At 39.9% G+C, this 21,788-nt stretch overlaps 2 protein-coding genes and 1 long non-coding RNA gene across 7 annotated transcripts; 1 reads left to right on the top strand and 2 right to left on the bottom strand.

Moving 5' to 3' along the window:
- Positions 1-420: 420 nt before the first annotated feature.
- On the top strand, positions 421-8,829 carry LOC123164400 (uncharacterized). Of its 5 annotated transcripts, XM_044581854.1 has the most exons (24): positions 421-693; positions 1,114-1,200; positions 2,246-2,413; positions 2,513-2,572; positions 2,668-3,344; positions 3,465-3,605; positions 3,716-3,835; positions 3,953-4,190; positions 4,270-4,329; positions 4,475-4,573; positions 4,669-4,752; positions 4,852-5,133; positions 5,252-5,342; positions 5,480-5,560; positions 5,705-5,907; positions 5,988-6,149; positions 6,565-6,660; positions 6,804-7,072; positions 7,177-7,348; positions 7,482-7,595; positions 7,702-7,833; positions 7,949-8,049; positions 8,160-8,347; positions 8,550-8,829. In XM_044581854.1, the coding sequence occupies exons 15-23, from the start codon at positions 5,875-5,877 to the stop codon at positions 8,341-8,343; spliced, it is 1,263 nt and encodes a 420-aa protein (XP_044437789.1). In that variant the 5' UTR covers positions 421-693; positions 1,114-1,200; positions 2,246-2,413; positions 2,513-2,572; positions 2,668-3,344; positions 3,465-3,605; positions 3,716-3,835; positions 3,953-4,190; positions 4,270-4,329; positions 4,475-4,573; positions 4,669-4,752; positions 4,852-5,133; positions 5,252-5,342; positions 5,480-5,560; positions 5,705-5,874; the 3' UTR covers positions 8,344-8,347; positions 8,550-8,829. The 5 variants fall into 5 exon arrangements, with proteins under 5 accessions (XP_044437789.1, XP_044437788.1, XP_044437791.1 ...); XM_044581853.1 differs by lacking the exon at positions 1,114-1,200 and having other exon boundaries at positions 3,983-4,190; XM_044581856.1 differs by lacking the exon at positions 1,114-1,200 and having other exon boundaries at positions 8,224-8,347.
- Positions 8,830-12,545: 3,716 nt separating this feature from the next.
- LOC123164403 (uncharacterized) lies at positions 12,546-15,893 on the bottom strand. Its single transcript, XR_006482384.1, has 2 exons — positions 13,075-15,893; positions 12,546-12,970 (listed from the first exon to the last, which is right to left on the bottom strand). It is a non-coding gene; the product is annotated as an uncharacterized lncRNA (long non-coding RNA).
- Positions 15,894-16,082: 189 nt separating this feature from the next.
- On the bottom strand, positions 16,083-17,594 carry LOC123164402 (uncharacterized). Its single transcript, XM_044581857.1, has 5 exons — positions 17,412-17,594; positions 17,248-17,325; positions 17,091-17,156; positions 16,911-16,964; positions 16,083-16,818 (listed from the first exon to the last, which is right to left on the bottom strand). Exons 1-5 carry the CDS (start codon positions 17,523-17,525, stop codon positions 16,672-16,674), a joined length of 459 nt encoding a protein of 152 aa, XP_044437792.1. The 5' UTR covers positions 17,526-17,594; the 3' UTR covers positions 16,083-16,671.
- Positions 17,595-21,788: the final 4,194 nt, after the last annotated feature.

The raw sequence follows: 21,788 nt of genomic DNA, 5'->3' as shown, positions 1-21,788 counted from the left end.
GGGGGAAAATTGTTTTCTGTATGAATTCTTTTTTTTTGCAACTCAACCACTGAAAATCGCAATTTGAGAGGTGCCGGTGTGTGTGTGTTTGTTGAGGAACGTTTTTCAACCAGTTCCAAGTTGATGCTCGACTCACATTCTTTTTTTACAACTATTTACTTTTTTTTGATAGATTTTTTTCCTTTTTTTAATGGAACAAAACAAATGATTTTTTTACTTTGTAAACAAATATTTTTTTGTATCATTTTTTTCTTGCATGGTATGATCTCGTGTATGTTTTTACACACAACAACCTCTTGTGTAGGAGCACAAAGGACGTTTTTTGAATTCTACTGTATTACTTTTTTTCTGGAGGGTTTTTGTGGAAGATGTCCAATGTTTTTGCAACGGATAACCTCAGGTTGTGCGGCTCTGCTTCTATCTTTTTTTTGGCTGGCACTGTTTGAATCGGTGGGAGAGAGAGAAGGGGGAGACGGGGGCGAGCACATCGAAGACGATGGCCTGCGATGTCGCCGCCGACGAGCCACCCGCCATCCCCACCGCGCTCGACAAGGCCCCCGCCGTCTGCCCCGCCCAGGAGCCCCGCGCGACTGACAACTCCCCCGCCGTCTGCACCGTCCGGGAGCTCCGTCCGCCATGGGCAGGGGCCCCGATCTCTGCGCCGGCGACACTGAGCATGCGGCACACGATAGAGTAAGACCAAGCCCACATCACGCTATCACTATGATGTTTTTTTTTCGTTTGTATGCGGGGTTCCAGTTTGGTTCCGCTCCGTTCAACTCCGCGCCGCGATTTCGTTCTGCAGAATGCGTCGCCTCGCCGCGATTTTTTGTTTAGGTCACGTTGGAGTAGTGGGTTGGGCAGCAGAGGGATGAGGATTTCGATTCATTGAGCCAGGAATCTCTATTTGATAGATGTCTGTCTCTGTTAGAGAAATTGTACGGCAAGTCTGAATTTGTTAGATTCAGAGTGTGGTTATGCGGCAAGGGTGGGTGCTTTTTAGGTGTTTCTCCCTATGAGGGGATTTTTTTGGTGAAAAAGTGTTTGAACAGACTAGCTGTTTCGCTGTTTTGATTGGCTTATGTTTATGGAACATTTATTTTGTCTGTGTAGATGAAGGGCTTGCACCCTAGTTGAGATGGCCGAACTTCTAGTCTGGAAGACCATGCATGCTTCTTCTTTTTTCTCAGTCAGCTCTGGGTATAACAAACAGAGCCAGCATACTACTTTCAGCTTTGATGAATTGTTCAAGCTTGATGAAGGGCTTGCACCCTAGTTGAGATGGCCTGATCAGTTGAGGCTATTTTTTGGCAAGCTTGATGAATTGTTCATCAAATTAAGTCATCCCTAGTATATATATATATATATATATATCAGTTGTCTATGCTTTGCCTTCTTCTTTTTGTACTTATTTATACCTCTTTTGTGCTTAAATAATGTTCTAATTGACTGAAACATTTTCAATTTTTATATATCAGTTGTCCATTTTTTTTGTTAACTGTTTTTGATTGGAATCAAGCAGATCATGCTAAAATAAATCTGGTCCCTTATTCAAACCAAGGTAGCTGACGTAGTCGCGTAGCGACAGTACTTCTAATTGATCAGTAGGAGTAGGTCAGCACTGGTGTTGTAACCAGATGTGTTCCATGCTTCTGGGTAGTAGTTTATGCTTTTTTAGTTCCTGATGTTTTTGGTTTAATTAGTAGTGTATTTTTCTGAATGTGCACCCTAACTTTAACTCAGTTCTTTTTTCTCAATGTTTGGTTTAGTATTTTTCATGTGTCACCATGCCACGCATTTTTTGTTTGATTTTTGTAAGTTTTAAGAATGTGCTTTTCAGGAATGTTTTTTGTCGATGCTTGATTTTGTAAGTTTCAGAGTGTGGGATTCAGAATGTTAGCACACAGTTTTTAGATGTTTTATTAACAAACCCAATAGATCTGAATGTATGACAATTCTCTTTTTAATATACACAAAAACTCAAGTTGCCTGAGTGAAGCTGAGTGTGCCTCAATGACATATAAGAGTGTCTACAAGTATGTTTATGTTTTTCCTTCAGCTTATTGCTATGTAGACAGTATATTCGAATGTACACAATTAACAAACTTGGAGTTTTTTCGCTGGCTGCTCATGTTCTGGTTTGGTGTTCCATTTTCACACTATGTCTACTAGAGACTGTTTTTTTATGCATTTTTTGCTGCTGCTCATGCATTTTTTGTCTAAATGTTTGTTTTATCTTAAACAGGAGCTTTTAAGCAAAGATACAAATCCTGACCTTTTGGAGACAAACAACAGTAGCCAAGAACATGATTCAGGGGATGACACCATGAATCACAAACATGAACAAAGTATAGTGGATCTGACAGAAATAGACGCATCTGACGGCATGCTGTTTGACGGCTTGAGAAGAATTGTAATTATGTTTTGAACTAGTAGAAGCTAATTTTTATTTTTGTGTGTCGTTTTTTGTAAGTTCAATTTTCCGACAGAAACTTTCCATTTATTTGTATAGTTAGAGGAAAGACAAGAGAGGAAGCAGGAAAGGAGTGCTTTGAAAGAGAAAAGGAACAAGGTATGCTTTTTCGTTGTTTTTTTCATTTTTATAACTTCTGTGAGCCATAACCAATTTTTTTTCTAGAGAATAATACTTCTTATCCCCATTTCCAGAGGAGAAGGCCAGAGGAAGGAAACCCAAACGACACATTAACAAAGAAAGAGCAACTGCATACAGCAGATTTAGCATTGGATATTTCGCAAAGATTGTTGATGTTGTGTGCAAAAGCAATCATAGGATGGAGGTTGTTAGGGATGGTGGTTTTGGATACTTGCTTGAGCTAGATGATTGTTATGTTCCACGGCCATTCGCACAGTGGGTCGCGGACAACATATCCACAAAAGATGAAGCAATTGTACTTGGTGGGAAATCAATTCCTCTCAACCCTGAAGCCGTATCATTAGTTCTTGGTATACCAGCAGGCGGAACAAAGATCACAGTGCTAGACGAGGAGTTTGGCAAAGCGGAGTTTCTATCACTGTTTGGGCTAACAGATCTTCCATCCATAAGTTTCTTCGGGAACAAGATTATAAATGAAGAGCTGCCTGACGACGTTTATCTTCGCTGCTTCTTGAGTGTCGCACTAGCAACCTTCCTGTGTCCCACATCCAACACAAAGCCAAGCACCAAATATTTGGGAGCACTTGTGGATGTGTCAAAGTCAAAAGATCTTGATTGGTGCTCTTTTGTCCATACATGGAATATCGCCTATGTCAAGAAGTACCAAACAGACAAGCTGAAGCAGAAACGGATAACAACCACTTTGGGAGGCTGCATTTATCAGCTAGCAGTATGCGCCTTCTTTTTGTTTTTATGAAACTTTTTGTTAATTTGATTTTATTTTATGAGCATTGTGTTCTCATCAAACATTCTCAAGGCTGCATTTGTATTTTTGTTGTTTATTTTGCAGGTTCGGTGTCTAGACTTCAACAATTTTGGATCAATAACAATTCCACCAGCACTACCCAGGGTTTGTTTTTGGAAAGGACAAACCATTAAACATTTCAGTGATATGCTAATTGGGAAAGATGGATTATATGTAGCTCTTCAAGTAATTATCATACTCTGCTATTTTTTTGCCTCTGTTTTATGCGTATCTTTTTGGTTTCTTACATCTACTCCTTTTTTATGTTTGTTTATTGTTTTCCATTTTTTTGTCAGATAAAAGATGAGGCAGAAACTTGCTATGCAGAAACTGACGGTGCATGGGCAAGCACCGCCAAGAACTCAAACATCCAAAAAGCTCTATAAAGGGTCTTAGGCAACACTTTTTCAGATAAGGTAAAATGCATGAGAGTTGGTTGAGAGAGCAACTTCAACAGTCAATTTAAGCTATTTTGGTTTCCCCTTTTTATATATTTTTTTATTTTTTTTGTGGAATTTTTTTCTGCTTGTTAGATCAAAGAAGATATATTCCTCAATTTCCAGGAGCGTGTAAAAGATCAAAACCTGACCACTTGTCTGATAGCAAAACAAGTTTTGCTGGATACTTTGAACATTGTCTCTTCTTCTTTTAATGGCTCTCAACATACAGAGAAGTTAGAGTCATCCGAGCACTTGTACTTGACATCCGACAAAGATAATTGGTCTGGCAGTACTATTAGAGTTGATTCTAATGGGATTGAAATTGGCAGTGGTATGTTATTACAGCATTTTTTCTTGTTCTAATTCATGTTGTGTTTTCTGTAATAAGACCCCCACTATATTTGTGGCAGATCGAAGAGGCAGGAAGAAGAGAATGAAGACGAGTACACAACAGTCAATAACTTCAACAAGTAAGGATGTATTGTTGCAAGATAAAATAAAGGCATTTTTGTTCTTATTTTTTAGTCTTTTTAAATCCACATTTTTCGTGTGTAATTTTCAGTTCATTTTTTTTCTGTACCAAATTTATGACTATGCCCATGGTCACACCTCCAGCAAAGCACACCTGAAGTTGACACACAAGGAGTCAAAGCTGAATTGCAACCAGTACCATGGAATGGTCCTATAAATGAGCGCAAACATCAAGATGAAATGGTTAGTTTCATATAAAAACAGAAGATCTAACTTTTTTATCTTTTTTTCTTAATTTTTTGTTATTTAACATGCAACTCTGTAAACTAATTTGCCAGGAAGTAAATTCTGAAATTGCTAAAGGATGTACACATATAGTTGGACAACCGGTGCGTGCTGAATGCATTGCACTGCAACAACAAGTAAGGATGTTTCTTTTTTGTCAACACATTTTTTTCTTTTTTAGCTTGGTCCATATAACTCTGACACCAACCACTTCAATTTTTTTTGTTGTGTTGCAGGGAGAAAGCATGAACAAGGTTGGCCCTGCTAAACACAACCAAGACACAAATATGTTGGATGGACATAGCAACATCCTCGAGCGCAGTGTCAATGCTTGTCCTATTGAAATAGAAGCACCACAGAAAAGCACTACCCTGAACTACATGCTATTATCAGCTAGATTGGCAAAAGCAGTGATGAGCACGACACAAGTTAACAATTCAAAGGAAGTATCCACTAGAGATGTACAGACAACATTCATAGGGTTAGAACATAGTACTGTTAACAACAATAAAACACAGGTATACCCCCTGAGGAATTCATTTGACGTTTATCTTAGTGTCATCATTCAAAGACGTTGTTCTGTCTGTTCTTTTTTTGTATAGACCAACTGAACCTGTGTTTCTTCTATGAACATAGCATTGCATAGACACTAGTACCATGGAGCAACGAAATGAGAAGCAAGCAGTGGTTTCTGAATGTGTGGAACATCAAAACAACATTGACAAAGGTGTTTTTCCAGGGAAAAACTTTCACACATTTCAGAATTACAAGAAGCACTCCTGAGCACGTGTTTCTTGTTTTTCTAAAGTTTTTTTGACTTGCTTTGTTTCTTCATTTACTTGTGTTTTTGTTCATTTGTTTCAGATCAAAACACTGCGAATAATGTCAGCGATTACAAGAAGCGCGTTGAACTTGATATAGATATCAACATAGCACTATCAAACAGTACTGCCTACATTTTTTCATTTTTCTATTATTGATCAGACAATATTTTTTTGTCTTTTTTTGCATGCTTTTGCTGGCAGTGATTTTCTCATTGTTTTGTGCCTTTTTTCCTTTTTCTTCTTCTTTTACATGACAACGGGATAGACGATAAGCAACAACATGTCAAAGAGTTATAGGACACTTTGCATCCATTAGATATTGCAAGGCAAAAGTACTTCTTCACAGATGATGCGACACCTAGCTGCAGAATTCTCCCAGACCATGATGATTGTGGGAATCAAATAGTAGAGCCAGAATTGTGGCGCCCATTAGAGATGAACTCGGAAGAATATAATTCTCAAATAGAGGTAATTGTTTCTCCATAGCCCCTATTGCCTTTTTAGTTGTCATTTTTCTTACACACCCAATTATATTTCTACAATTGTAGGAAGCAAAGAAAAAATATCCATGCAATGCAAGCAAGGATGAGCAAGAAGTGCAAGGAGATTCCTCCATACAGTGTGCGCAGAGACAACCCGTGTCCACAGGCATTTGCAAGTACAGAGACTTTCTTCCACAGTTTGAAGAAAAGGATGGCATCATCGACTTGGTATGTCTTTTTTTCCAAAAAAATTATCTTCGTTTCTCGCTTGCTCTTTTTCTGTTTTCTAATCTCCTTAGTAGTTTCCTATGTTTCATTATAATATACAACAAAACATTTTTTTTCAGACATCGCCTGTTGCACGCATGTCACACACTTGGGACAGAGCAACAACATGCTACTCCCCAATGGGCAAATGGAACAATGAGAACGCTGAAAGTCCTACACAAAAGCACAAGAACATATCATCATTTTTTTGTTATGTTGCTTATGTTCTTATTTCCTCTCTTTTTTTACTTTTTTTTTTATAAATTCTGCTCTTTTTTTTAAATGTGTGTGAGTCTGCCCTCTAAAAGCGTGTTTTTGGTTTCTTTTTTGATTGATTGCTGAACACGTCCTCTCAACATTATTTGCCACTTTGCAGAGATATTCAACAACAGCAATTTTAGGGAAGAGGATTTTTTCAGATGAGTTTGATGAAAATGATGAACAAGAAGGCACTAAACACCAACCAATCCCTGTAAGTGACTACCTACATGTACATTTGTTGAACAACTTTCTTTTTTATGTAGCTCTTTTTGACACCTACTTCTCTGCAGCATCATCTTTTTTTGCTGTCACACAAACTAACCATAAATTGTGTGTGTTTATGATTTTTTGTAGGTGTCTCCGGATGTTCAAGTTTTGGGGGAAAGATCATTCAATGGTTCATGCTCTAGTATGGTAAACACAGCGGACAATTTATACAACACGAAGCTATCATTAGGCACTTCATCAAGTGGTAAAGAGAATTTGCCTCCAAAAAGGATAACACACCCAAGCAAGTGGCTCTCCTCACCATATGATCACAACGAGAGAGGACCTCTTCAGCCACATGAGATAGAGCTACACAGGGGCATAGTGGCACTAAGCAAAGTTGAACCTCACAGAAGGTTTTTTTTCTACACTTAGATTTTCCACTTTTTTCCCGTGATTAAATGGTTTCTGATATTTTTTGTTGCCTTCACTAACAATACTGGTTCTCAACCACTTGCAGCAAAGTGGTTGTGTTGATTGACAAAACAAGCCTTTTCCTTGGACAACTTGGCGATTCATTTGGTGTGAGTGGTCACGTGGAAGCATATGTTTTCAATGTTTTCTGTCGGATGCTCTTTCGAGAGAATCATCCAAGGAGATCAAAAACGCACTACTTCTTCACTACACTAGGTGTAAGTACAAAGAAATTTCATATCCAAGCACAACTGAACATATTTTCAACATAGGGTTTTTTTTGTACAACACTTTACTGGACTTCTTGGGTGGAAGATCAATAATTAAATTTTGTTCTTTTTCACAAATCAGGATTATTTTCTTGAAAATTGGAAATCTGAAGAAGGAAGGAGGGAAATGAAGAGAAAAACACTTAGAAGCTTCAATGGAGCTGGGAAAGCATTGCCTCTACACGAAAGTGATCGTGTATGCTTCATTACACCAAACTATATTAATTTTTTTATTTTTTGGGTTTTTATTATCCTTTTGTTTTTAAATTTTTGCAATCAAATTGTGTGTCGAAAAAATGCAGATCTTCTTTCCGTCAGTACATGATGAGCACTGGTTCTTGTTCGTTGTTGACATTATAGCAAGAAAGTTTGTCTTCCTAGATTCATATTATGAAGGGAACACACCATTCCACATCGGGATCAGAGATTTGATGGTTAAAACAGTTTTTCTAATCTTTTCTTTTTCTGTTATTTTTTAAATTAAGTTGGTAATGCAACACCCATTCATTTTTGTGTTCCTAAACATATTCATTTTTCAATTGTCTCTAGATAAACAATTTCATAAAAACATGGGAAGATTCTAATCTGAGAGGAATGAGTTTCAGAAAGTTTGGTGTAGAGTACCCAAACATGCCAAAGCAAATCGGAAGGTAAAAATAAGCTAATTTGTGTAAATATAAATTCAGAAACTACTGTTTTTTCATTTTACTTTTTGATATTTTGTTTAATTTTTGTTGTTAAATTTTCTGCAAAAAAACAGCGACGCTTGTGGGATTTTTGCTCTTAACTGGATGCAAACTTGGGCTTCGCGAAATCCTATGCAGCGACAGTTCACAATGAACGACGTAGCAAACGCAAGGGTCAGATTTGCTGTTGACATTCTATTTAGTATTCACAACACAGAGGATCAAGGCAAAATACTCGTCCAGAACTTCGCATGGTAAATTGGTATGTTTTTACTTCTTCCATTGAAGCAAAGTTTTTCTGCTTTTTTTAGCAATGACTTGTGATACAAAATTGTTTATCTTTTTCTCCTGTCTTTCAAATTTTTGTGTATTTTTTTTGCGTTTGCCACTGTAAACAAAGTTCCTTTTGTTATTGTATGTCATTTTCAGGTTACTAACTAGTTCTTTTTTTTGTACTTCTTCAGAAGGTCAAGGAGGCCAACCAACTGCAACATTCTCTGTAATGGATGGAGGAATACTACAATAAAGTACTTTAGCAAGATGATCAAAAACAATCACAAAAGTTAAACAACATCACAAAGTGTCCGGTGTACATGGAGGAACGATATGTTTTTTTCTTTTTCATTTGAAAGCAAATCCAAGTTGTATAGCAGTGTCGTAGAAACTGGTCATTACCCAGAAAACAATTTGGAATGTCCCATTTTGTTTTCAGATCAATATCGAAACATCGGTTTTAGAGTGTTCTTTTTTTAATTTGTTTTATGCTTTTAAGTCTGATTATTTTCAGTATCCCTCTTTTTCTAAAAATTTTATGTCGTCTATAGCGGCACTAACGAGAACATTTTTTTGCCCTTGTTCTTTTGTTTCTATCATTTCCCCCCAACATTTCTTTGGTGCAGGATTTCAAAATTCTTTGGCACACGGAATCTACTTCTACACCGCAAGCGAAAAAGTGGATGAAAAAATTTCAAGGAACCTACTGTGTTAAGGTCAGTGTTGCTACCCCAACACTAAAGCAATTTTTTCCCTGGTTTTTGTCTACCAGTCTACCAGTACAACTGAAATTTATAACTTATGCATTTCCTAAAACAGTCTTAAAACAGTAGCAAACGTGCTATCATGCATGAACAATCATAGTTCCTTCTTGTTTTTTGTTCAGTGGCACAACAAACAACCAAAACTTGAGTGCATTTACATTTTTCCAGTCATTACTTGCATATTTTTTTGCCTTCTTGAACTTCCAGCACCCAAATTTTCATTTTTCTTTTCTTGCCTTCCTCCTCGGGTTTGCACAAGCTGGTTGCTTGCCCGTAGATGTCCCAGATGAGGCTGCAATTTTTTTCATCAAAATGAATAAAATGAACTACAAGACCTTTTTGTAATGCTGGAAAAGTTAGGTAACACCAAAAAGAGAAAAGTTTTTGATGCGAAACCTGAGGTTTGTTTGCGACTGACTTTGTCTCTCTGAGCCAAATTGACATCTTCAGTACTTGCAGTACAAGAACTTTTATAATGATCAGGCTTCCCACACCGACTGCATGTGACTTTCTGTTTAGATGCCAAACTTTCCATGAAAGTTTTGTAACGTCCTTTTTGTGGACGCCCTTTTGACACTGCAACATCAGGATCTTGAAGTTTGTCTCCATAACCATCAGGATGCGGTGCTGCATCAGTCTCTGTTGTGTCCTTGTCAACATTTGCTTGTTGCGCTTCTGCAAGTTCATCCTCTTTAGTCATCTCATCCAACCTTTGTTGCACCCTTTCACATTCTGCTACAACATACAGATATTTTCTGTTTGTTGATGCACCGTCCGAGGCCATCTCATTGAGCCTGTTGGATAGAAGGGTATACCTTAAGTGTTGACTTCCAGCAGTTAGTTCCAAAGGAACATTGAAACGGATGTCCCGTATGTCCTTTGTATTTTTTGGCCTCCACCTGTCTATGTAATATTTTTCTGGCAGCACAGACATGTTGAGATGAGAAAGGACTCTCAAGACATGGCAACACGCAATGCCATCTTTCTGAAATTTCCCACAGATACAACTGAACAACTGTTGCTGCAAGTTCACAATCACAACAAATCTTCGCGTTCTGAAATCCTTTTCAGCTAGCATTGGTGTCTTGTAGACTTCATATTTCACATTTCTCTCAACCTCTTCAACATGCAAATTCAGCACAAACTTTATTTGCTTTTGGAATCTATAAAATATCTTTCTGTTGTACATTTTTGCAGCTTGTATCTCAAGCTCACTTCGTGCCCAGAATGTCGGCGAAGTTGTTCTTGTGATAGAGTCTTGCTCCCTATCCTTATCTTGTATGGTTTCTGAAATCTTCTGGTACTCTTGGAGGAAGCTGATCACATTGTGAGTTGACGTGATGTTGTCCTTGAAAATGGCGTTGGTGCCTTCACTACGCGCAGTAGAGTGAATGAAGGGGAAGAAGTCCGTCTTGAAATACACAGGGAAAAACCTTTTCCTTTTCTTCCACATGATTTGGAAATACTTCACATGCCCAATGTTGTATCTCTGGATCATCTCTCTCCACAATTGCTCAAACTCAGCCACCGTCAGAGAGTTGTGAATGATGTCACTGAAATCATCATGCAGTGTTTTATTTGCTGCAAAAGTCCTAGTACATTTTTCCTCAGCCTTCTTTTTAATATGAAACAAACAACGCCTGTGGCAGATATGCGGGAAAACTAAAGGGATAGCTGTCTTCATCCCAGCATCCTCGTCTGTTATGATTGTGGACGGAGATTTCCCACCCATGCAATGCAAGAATGTCTCAAACAACCATTGAAAGGTGTCAGCTGTTTCATTCTCTATGATAGAGCAAGCAAACAAACAGTTCTGGTCATGTCCTGTGACACCAACAAAGGGAGCAAATGGGAGGTTGTATCTGTTTATCTTGAATGTTGTGTCGAAGCTGAGGCAGTCTCCGTACAGCTCGTACATTTTCCTAGAATACCCGTCAGCCCAGAAAATGCACAAAACTTTACTTGCGTCATCAGAGACTTTAGTTGTTTTGAACGCATAGTAAAATTGTGGATCTTCAGCTTGTCTCTTCCTGAAATATGTTAGCACCTGCATCATGTCATTTTGATTGCTCTCTTTGCCAATGGCTGTTCTAACATTGCTTACATGCTTTTTGGTGTAAGGAGTGTTCCCGCCTCTCAAGTAACTTAGGATTGCTATTATTTGTCTTGTTGGTAGCTTCACAGCATTGAAAGTTCGGATTAGGAGTTTCTCCTCCTCTGTCATGTAGTTATGAGAACGAAGGTATTTCACTTCTGTGTGAGGACTCAAATCATGGTTGTGCTGTAGGTTTATGGTTGTTATCACCCACTTCTCATCCTTCTTGGTGACAATGAGCTGAGCTTTACACCCTGTTATTGCAATGGTGTTTGCTTTTTTCTTCCTTGAGTTGCGATAGGGCTCTTGTCCTGTTTTCTGTTGCCTTGTGTCACGTCGTTTCTTCTTCCTATTCTCTTGTTCTTCTTCATCAATTACTCTTCCTGACCGATTGCACTTGAAAGTTACCCGAGTTGCTGCACTGCCTCCTTGTTTCTTGCCACAATATCGAGATGCTTTGATCACAGAAAAACCAGCAATTGAGGCATACTCATTGTAAAAGTTGTTAGCTGCATCATCCGTATCAAAGACCATGTCCACATGGGGTACGTGATGGCTGCGCACTTCTTGGCTAGCACTCTGAGCAGCTTCTATACTGTCATTTTCAAGGAATATCAGTATATCATCCTGTGTTAATTTTTGAACTTCGCCAGCTGCACCACTGTTTTCTTCTTCTCCAGCAGTTGTAACAGTAATCTCAGAGGCTTTTTGCAACAACGCTGGAGAATGATCATCCTCGGAATCAGAATCATTGTCAGAAGCAATCTCATTTGACACGATAGATGCGTTTTTGTTTCCTCCTGCTTCTGTCTGCATTTCATTGTCCCAGTTCAAATCATTCAAGCTTTCTGAAAAATGGTTGTCAACAAAAGGTTCAAGCACTACAAGAGATCGGGCCTACTGTGACGAGACAAAAAATGTCATCGAATAGCTAATAACGTCACAAATTACCCCTTTGTGACGTTTTATGGGCGTCACAAGGATCGTCACGGAATCCCCGTCATAGATTACTCCTAGTGACGGCGCGCGCAAAATAATGTCACCGAAAATGGGACCTTCGATGACGTTCTCTAGAACGTCATCAACTTGTTATTTTTGTGACAGGCAATTAATGTCACTCGTTACGAGAAAATATGCCATATCGTACCATATTCAATGACGAAGCAATGTCACTGACTAAATGCCACATCAACACTTAAGCAGACTATCCCATATCCTACTGCTAGCGTCCATACTTTCATTATTGATGAAGATGACGCCATCTCACAGTAAGTATTTAATTCACATCACATTATATAAAAAGTTAAGATCCAAATCACATCATAAAATAAAATGGAAGAGAAATCATACTATATATTCAATCTCTCAGCCTAATTGTCCTCTAAGCGAAAATGACAATACAAAATAACACCAACTCACGAGTTTGACACAACAATAGTCAAGTTGAAAAGAAATATTTAGATAAATAAAAACAACATGTGTTGTCATGATGATTGCAATGTATGATTCAACAACTATTTCCATCACAAAAGGATGGCCTTCATGCACCTTCTGGTTTGTACTAGGACCGTTGAGTTGCTTGCTGACTTGCTTGAACCCTTAAGAGAAAACCAATGAGGTTATCCATCTCATGTTGCTTCTTTTGCCATGCTTCATTCTTCTCTTACTCGCTCTTCTTCACAGCTTCCAATTCTTCGTGTTGCTTACTATGCGTCTCTTCACATGCTCTCGCTTGGTGGCATTATTTTAGTAACTGAAGATGGAAACGATAACAGTGAGTGAACTGAATGAATTGCAAAAAGACCACCAGCCTACACTAGATAAATGAATTCTGCATAAACTTGTTTGGAAATGGACCTTAAAAGATGCAGCCATTTTATATGTGCAAATGTACTTTTCTGTAGCTTACATCTGAATATAATAAAGTAGATAAGTTAGGATGCAAACACATGATGCACTAATATTATATATAAGTAATAGTTAAAGTGAAATTAATGAAAAGCATTTACTCTTTCTTGCACTATGGGTAAGCATATGGATGGAGTACTTGTAACACAACTGATTACATTGACTTACCTGTTAAAATTTGGCTTCGCATTGGTCGTAGACAAAAAGAACTAGATTGCGTAAAATAGACGTAAACAGGCAGCACTGCCAACAAGCAGTTCATGTCAGATTATATAAATAGAAAATGAAGATTTCATTCATTGGGATCTAACATGTGAAGCAATCAACATGCATGATGCAGCTGGGGCACAGTCAGGGAGAAGCAGACAACAAACCATGAAAAACAAGATCAGAATGTTCAGAATAAAAACATCAATAAAATATGATTACTGTAGCTGCTGGCATAGTTCAGAAAACCAGAAAATTTACTATACTCATCCAAAATTAGGAACATATTGATTTACCCAGTTTAGTATGTCATAATATAGTCAAAAACTGAAGTTTACCATGTATCTGCTTGTATCAATTTCTAGGCGTACTGAAAATGCTTGTGGGCTTTAGATGCTTAACATCATGGGTAGCTAATCAATTAGGAGAGGCATGGAAAAGATTAATTTTAGTTCTCTTTTATCTAGTAGTGGAGAGAAAAGTACACTGGTGCAGGGCTATACATCTCTGTAGCAAGTCAAAATTAAGTGCAAGCTCAGTCTTTATTCAGTTTTAACAACACTATTGAAGTACTATTTATGGGACAGCAGAACCATAAGTTTCAGGTTTTAGCATACATATAGTAGTTGCATCCAGAAGCTGTTTATTCGGACATGTAGATACAAGGATGCAATGATACAAGGATGCGCTGCTTCCTGCTTGTACATGCATACTTTAGTTCATGTGTTTATGTTCATCTGATTATGACACCATTCAGCGATCAAGAGGATCTAGTTTTTGTCATTACAGCAGGGTTCAACAATCAGATGGTCAACATATAGTTTCCTTTTGTATGCGAGAGTAGCCATACAAGCACATGGCTGCAAAAGAAATCTCTCAGCTAAGGCCATGCATCTGATAGCTAACTGAACTTTTGCACAACGGCTAACTATACTGCAGTAGCATATATTCAGGTTCAGGCCTTTTTACAATAGCAGGCTATAACAAATGCAAAACCATGTTCACTAGTGCAGTTTTACACACATATCAATAGGATATCAAAAGTTAATTGGCAAGAGGTTCAAGCTTTTTACCATAGCAAGTTGTGGCAAATCCTAAATTACATAGAAGAGCAGGATGACGAGTAGTATGCATGAAGCCGAATCACTGAACATCAAGCGGTGGCGACATGAGGAGGGCAGGATGAGTAAATCACTGAGAGACATTGCCCATTGCAGGGGAGAAGAAAGCCGGGTGCTCGAGTCAGGTTGATGCGGTGGATCCAAGATCGGCGGTGCGGCGGCCTCCTTCAATCTGAAAATTGAAGTTTCAAGTCCAAATCAGAAGTACGACTTAATTAAACTACAAAAGATGCCTTTTGGTAGATACCTGAATCTTACAAAAACACAATTTAGGACTTGTATGCCAGCAATTTTTGAAGCCTGGCAGTTGCACTGTACATCCAAATAAAATACCATTGTACTAAATATAAGCCATCTTGTGTTCCATTATACTAAATCCTGGACTTGATGCTTCTCTGTACTTATGTAATATACTTGTAGAAAATTTGAGATGGCCAAGACATTGCTGTATGATGCTTTTGAGGCTCTGTTGCAAAAGCAGAATGCACTGTGCTATATATATGAATGCTCTACGCATATTTTTCACTGTTGCAAAGCCAAACAGGGCCTCCAGAACCGGAGGGCCCCAAATTCTTTTTAATCAAAGTTCTCAATTAAGCATTATATAGTAAAGTAAAGAACTGATGAAAATATGTTTTGCCAACCCAACCACTGTATCTCTCTCTAATCACAATGCATCAAATCCTCTCAGCGCTTTATATCTGCCCTCTCTCTCACTTACTATTTGCTGGTCTTTTCTGAACCTGTGTAATCTTTTGTCAAAAAACTGCAGCGACTGCAAAAGAATTATTTGCTTTTTCACACGTAGGGCCTAATTTTGATTTACATGGACTCTGATTTCTCTGGTGCGGCCCTGAATAAAATCCATGAAAATATGGTGCATCCACAGTTAAGTTAAACAACAGATCAAATGTACAGTATGAACGAAGCCTAATCATTGCAGATTACAAACTTTGAAAAATCCTAATTACCGAGATGGGCCGGGATGAGGAGTACTATGCATGAACCCTATTCTTTGAACATTAGGGGCTGGCAGGATGGGGAGGGCGGAATGAGGAAATTACCTAGAGAGTCGTTGCTGGTCACTTCAATTGGGGAGACAAGAGGGTCGGGTTCTCACAGGGAGGGTCGGTGCGGTGGATCCCATCTCGGCCGGTGTGGCGGCCTGCTCCAATCTGCCGTCGCCGGTGGCTGCAATCTGGGAGAAGAGGGGTGCTCGCGGGGCATGTTGTTACGCTAGATCCGAGGCCCGAGCACGGCCTGGGCGCAGGGCGACCTCCCCAAAAGTGCCATCGCCGGTCGCTGCAATCTGGGGAAGAAGAGAACCAGATGAATCTATCTATGAAGAAAATGCGGGGTGGGTTGTGGCTTTTAGCGGCGTCCCTCCGCGGGTGAATTAGAAGGGAGGGAATTTGGCTGGGCCTTTGACGGGTGGGGACATAGGATGGATGCGGGGGAAATTAGAGAAGTGGAGGGAATATGATATATATTTTTGTGGGCGGATGGTTTTCAGAATTTGATTTTCACTTTAATATCATGTGATTCATTTAATCCGAAAAAATATAAATGATTATTTAAAAATGTAAATTTTACATAAACATTGTGTTGTCGTATTTTCTTAGGGATTTTTGGAGAATTGTAAATAAATATGTTGAAGGTTGTACATGGTGGCCAATTGGGGACGAGTGACGTTGTCCCGGTCGCCGACGAGCAAATGTGATGATCTAAGCGAGAGAGGCGGAGGAAAGAGGATCTAAGCGAGAGAGGCGGAGATGCGACGGCATTGTACCGGGTCATGCGATACAATGGCCGAATGGATCCACGTGAGGTGGGTACATGGGAGTGGAGGCACATACGTGAAATTGGCAACAGCTAGCCGGAACTGATCTGTGTCCTGCCTCGCCTATCACCGTCCTGCCTCTCCCCGCACTGGCGCCGCTGCTCAGTAGCCTTTTGAAAAACTATGGTGGGTCCCATTGCTGGACGTTACATGGCCAAAAACAATCGTCACACCTTCGTAGTATTCGGTGACTCTAGCAAGTTCGTCATGCAAAATATCATAACGTCACAAAATTTGGCAGCCAAGTGTGCTCAAGGTCAAAGGCAACACAGTGACGTTTATCGTCACCGATTCGCGGTAATCGGTGATGCCACCTACGGAAACGTCACACAATAGGCATTTCGATGACGTCGTCCACCATCGTCATCAGGATTTTCGTCACAGTAGCTCAATTTTGTTGTAGTGAAGCTCTATATCATGCTGGTCATCGACTCCAGATATATGCTGAGCTCCACCCCCAGTGTGTGCTTGTAATGGATCTTCTGAAGATCTACTGTATCGCCCAGTTATCATGTACATATCGTTCTGTAGAGAGAGTTTTTTTATAGTTATACACAGCAGTCAAACAATTTTTATTCAGGGGACATAGACACAAGTTTAAGCAGGAAAAAACATACCTCAGTACGAACAAGGCAATCTTCTTGCGATTGTGAGGATGCATATCTAGCACCCTGAAAATTAGAACAGCTCTAGTTAGTTATGTTTGTTTGATGTTTTTTTTCTTTTTTGGGTTTATTTTCGTAAGTTAATACAGTTTTTATCCACGACAATCAAACAGGAGTATGTTAGTAGAGAACCTCTTCTTCAGCAGCAAGTAGGAGTTGCGTGTATGACATGGGGGCTTCATAAGCGACTTTGTTTGCCTGCATCATTATTTTTGCCAATTTCTTGTAAAACAATCGTAGTGGAATTTTTCTTTTTTTCTTCCATTTTCTCTAAACTGTAAACACTTACAGGCGGTTGGAGCGCAGTACACACTAGGTTGGAGTCACCCACTGAAGTACGTGGACCCAGGTTCACAGGCAAGTTTACCTGCACAAAGAAGTTTTAACATTCACATAAATGTCTACTGACATTTTCAAAAGCAAGTGTTTTTTTTTCAGAGAGCCCAGAAATACCTGTGTATTGCCTTGACTATTGAAGATACCATACATAGCTGCACTCACTGGAATGTTCAGGGCATTCCCTTGTGTTCTGTTCATAGAAGCATGAGGAAGCATCTGATTTTGCATCCAGGGGTGTGTATGATGCAGCCCTTGGTTCCAAGCACCAGAAGTCAGCCACTGTTGCTGCTGGGTATCTTGCCCCCCCTCTTGTGTTTCTATGTTTTCCACATAATAGTAGAAAAGATCAGACATCAAATTTCTGTAACCAAATAACCAGAATAGTACAAGCAAGATTTAGATGTTCATTAAAATTTCATTTGCTTTTTTTGTAGGCACTAACCTGAGAACCAAACAGAGAAGCTCCATAAGCATCAAGAATGTAGGGGAACGCAGCAGAAAACAAAAATTTTCCGACCTACGCACCAGCCCAGGACCACTATGGAGACTGCATACATGGTTTGATCTTTTTCGTTACCGACTCGTAGTGCAGCGGGAAGTAGAGTCGATGACGATCGGCGGTGCAGATCCCCGCAGCTAGGATTTACAACCTCCCAACCGCGAGGATGTATACCCTCATCTGCTCCTCAGACAGCCCTCCAGGAGGCAGTCGAACAGCCCCCCGGACGGTGTCGCGGACAGCCCTTCGGGAGGACCTTCGAAACTCGAACGGTCACTCGGACAGCCCTTCGGGAGGACCTTCGAAACTCGGACGGTCACACGGACAGCCCTTCGGGAGGCACTCACGAACTAAGACCGAAACTACGATCTCTCTACAGAGTTGCACACATACGGTGTCATCTATCCGGCAGGGCTTCGCCGTCCAGAACTAGTTCCTGCCGGAACCCAGACAGCCTTACGGCTCTACGAAACTCTTTTCGTGGGAGGGAGAGAAGAAGCCAGATAATGCATGGCATGTGTATGAGAGCAAGGGATGAGTGTGGAGGGCTGCCCCTCCACCTCTATTTATAGGAAATCCCAAGGGGGTAGGGTAGTTTCACAAAAAACCCAAAATGCACATGAATGAAGTTCTTCCACAAGGACCTAGGAGTGAAACCAAGGAACAAGAGGGTCCCCAAGGGGGGATACCCCATGTGGCCGGCCACACCCTCATGAGGGGCCCAAAAAATGGCTCCTATCCATCCATGTCATCCCCAAGATCTTTTGGAGCAAAGCCCCAAAAGGTGGCTTTCCATAAAGTAACCATAAAGCTGATTTTCACTATTCACGACGACATTTTTCAGCGTCTGATCGAACTGAAAATATTTATGTGGGCTAAGAACATTTCCAGTACCCACTAAAATGATTTTCAACGCGTTCCGAAACAATTCCGGTTTTAGTGATTTTCATCTGCGAAACGCATCTGATGTGGCTCCGGCAGCTCCAGAACATTTCCGGTTTTTATCTCAGAAAATTCCAAAAAGCTTCCAGAATGATTCTGGCATCCTCCAAGAATTATCAGGCATGTGCCGAAACCAATTTGACTTAATGGTGTATCCCGAAACAACTTTTCGGTATCATCGAAACTTATCCGATGACCTCTCTCTGCGGTACGATTCCGCTGTCCGAAACTTTTCGGTGTCCGAAACTTTTTCGGTGATTTTCTCTCAGACTCCCTGTCTAGTATTCAGCAGTTAGATGACCCTTAAGTGTGTGACCCTATAGGTTCGGTGAAGTATAGACATGACCCGGAACCCCTTCCGATCAATGATCAACATCGGAGCCGTGGACACCCATATTGACCCCTATACCCACACGAATAAATATTCGAGTGAACCTCCAGTTGCCGTGTGCTATTCCTGTTGCTTCGCGATATGTTACAAATACCCGAGGTGAGACATGTTGGCATTCCCGTGGATCAACAACTTGTCCACTATGCTAGTTACCTCGTTACCGGTATTGTTCTCTTTTCTCGTTATCGTGTTCCGGCATCCCCGTGATCAAATCACAAAGTGTCTGGCCAGACGATGATGGATACCGTAACACCGAGAGGGCCCAGAGATATCTCTCCATCGTCGGAGGAGCAAATCCCAATCCTGAGCTATCAAGTTACTTGACACACTTTTCCATGAACCCGTAAGCCGCCGTAATAGCCACCCAATTACGGATGACGTTTAACAAACCCCAAAGTTCATGAAGCAAGCATGAAGAAACTCGATACTCTCATGGTCTAAGGAATCATGCAAACGTTAACCATCTCTGTGTTATGTACCAATAAACTTGTGACGAATGAATCTCATAGCATAACATCATGCCGGGTCGATTCAACACAAATGTTCTCTTAACATTATGCCCTCAAGGTTGCTGACATAGACATGCCCATGATCAGGAAAACATAACCATCATGCAACACTTGAGCTAGTCTTAGAGGCCAGACTAGGAATACATTTTACCGTTTATTATTCCACACGTGCATATGAGTCTTCCTCCGAGCCTCGTGGTTATTGCAGACTCGAGAACCATAGCAGTTATAGCATGGAACATAAACATAATTATGAACTCGGAGATAAATAATATCATTTATTATTGCCTCTAGGGCATATCTCCTACAGACTCCCACTTGCACTAGAGTCAATAATCTAGTTAATGCTAATGCACTTTACACCTGTGGCACACCGGTGTAAATATGCTTCGCTTGTGGTATAGCCTGATGTCCAACGGATCTGACGACTTCAGTTCCTTGTGTATCTTTGCATGTCCTCGCGTTTTCACGTTTTCACAAAAATTCATATTTTGTGTGGACTTGGCTTTGTATGTATGTGAATCACAGGTCGAACCTGGATTCCTCAGACTGAGTTATGGAGCAACTACCTGCAGTAGTGTCCCATTGTCAAAAGCCATCTTGGAACTATACTAAGTTCATGAATGAACTATATGATTCAACATCTTCTTTGTCGCTTCTAAAGCGTCAACATACTTAGCCCTTGTTATAGAATTCGCCACAGTAACTAGTTTGAACAAGTTCCAACTAACTGTGCCACCACATTGTGTGTTACACAAAACCCTTAACTTAAATCGAAAATCGCACGGTGAAAAGATGAAGACTATCGATGTAACATTTTACAACGAACTCTTCATGATCTCCGCTTGCAAGAAAACATATCATCAGTACTTACTCTAGTACTCAATGACATCTTTCACTGTTGTCCCACGATCAGTACTTTGATCACTTTAGTATCCATACTCGCAACACCTTGGGAGTATCGGACATATCTGGTTGTTCTACATACCATGGAATACATGATTAATCCAACCACAAATGTGTGTGGAATCTGCATCATGTATTTTACTCATCAGTGTTTTGGGACACCGAGTCTTGCAAAAACTCCTTCCATGTGACTTTGGCAAGAATCACTCCTTGGCGTTTTAAATGCTAAAAGGTTTTAGCATCTTGTCAATATGTATTCATTGCTTAGCCCCATTAGGTAAATCTATCTCCATAGATCATCATGCCTAATATTGAGGCTATTTAGCCTAAGCACTTCATCGAAAAACTATTTTCAAATGAAGTCCTAATTCGTGTCAAGAAATTTATTTCCAATTACCAATGTGCCAAGCACATAAGGTTTTTAGAAATATTATTACGCTCCCACTTACTTTCTTGAATTACAAGCATCTTCGTTACCCATTGATGAAGTCAAAACCCCTTTGACCATTTCATCAAAACACGAAGATTCCAACTCCATTTTGCTCTCTTCTGTCCATTGCTAGAACTCTGAAGTTTGCATACCTACTAGCATCCTCTGGATCGACAAATTACTTTGGACTGTATCATATACAAGTCCTAGCTTTCATTTCCATCAGATGGAAATCCTTTTATCATCCATGTTTCATATCTCATGATTGAAATATGTATTTGCTAGTTCAACCCGAACCGACTTTAAGCATCGCTACGATGAAAACAACCTCATCGTAGTCAACTCTTGAACTTGTTATTTCAACAAGTCGAGCTTTATGGATAAAACATTTTTATCCGTATCAGTTTTAAGTTCCATAAATATTCGTTAGACTCTAAGTCTTCCGAAAGGTGTATCAAGGTTTAAATCTTGAATCACTTATATGGAAACTAATTCGGGTTGTATTGGCATTTAGCCAATTCCGGAGTCAGGGCCCATCAACGCTTCCTTGTGTATCGTAGGTATAATGTTGTCTAACAACAATATCTCGTTTGCGCACCTGAGAGGTTTGCACGAGCCTTGCCTACGTGGTTCAGCTGCAAGTTCGACCGAAGTTCATACATTTTATTGTAGAGACTTCCGTATCAGTCGCAGTAGGAAACTCTGGAATTACTTCCAAGGTCTCTTTCCTTTGATCTGATGACTTAGATACTGTTTATCTCGTCGACTTGCACTATTCTCCCACTCACCTTTTTGAAAGAACCATTCTCTTTAA

The sequence above is a fragment of the Triticum aestivum genome, chromosome 7D (assembly GCF_018294505.1).
Source record: "Triticum aestivum cultivar Chinese Spring chromosome 7D, IWGSC CS RefSeq v2.1, whole genome shotgun sequence".
Classification (NCBI taxonomy): Eukaryota; Viridiplantae; Streptophyta; class Magnoliopsida; order Poales; family Poaceae; genus Triticum; species Triticum aestivum.
This window is presented reverse-complemented; position numbering and strand designations above follow the sequence as displayed.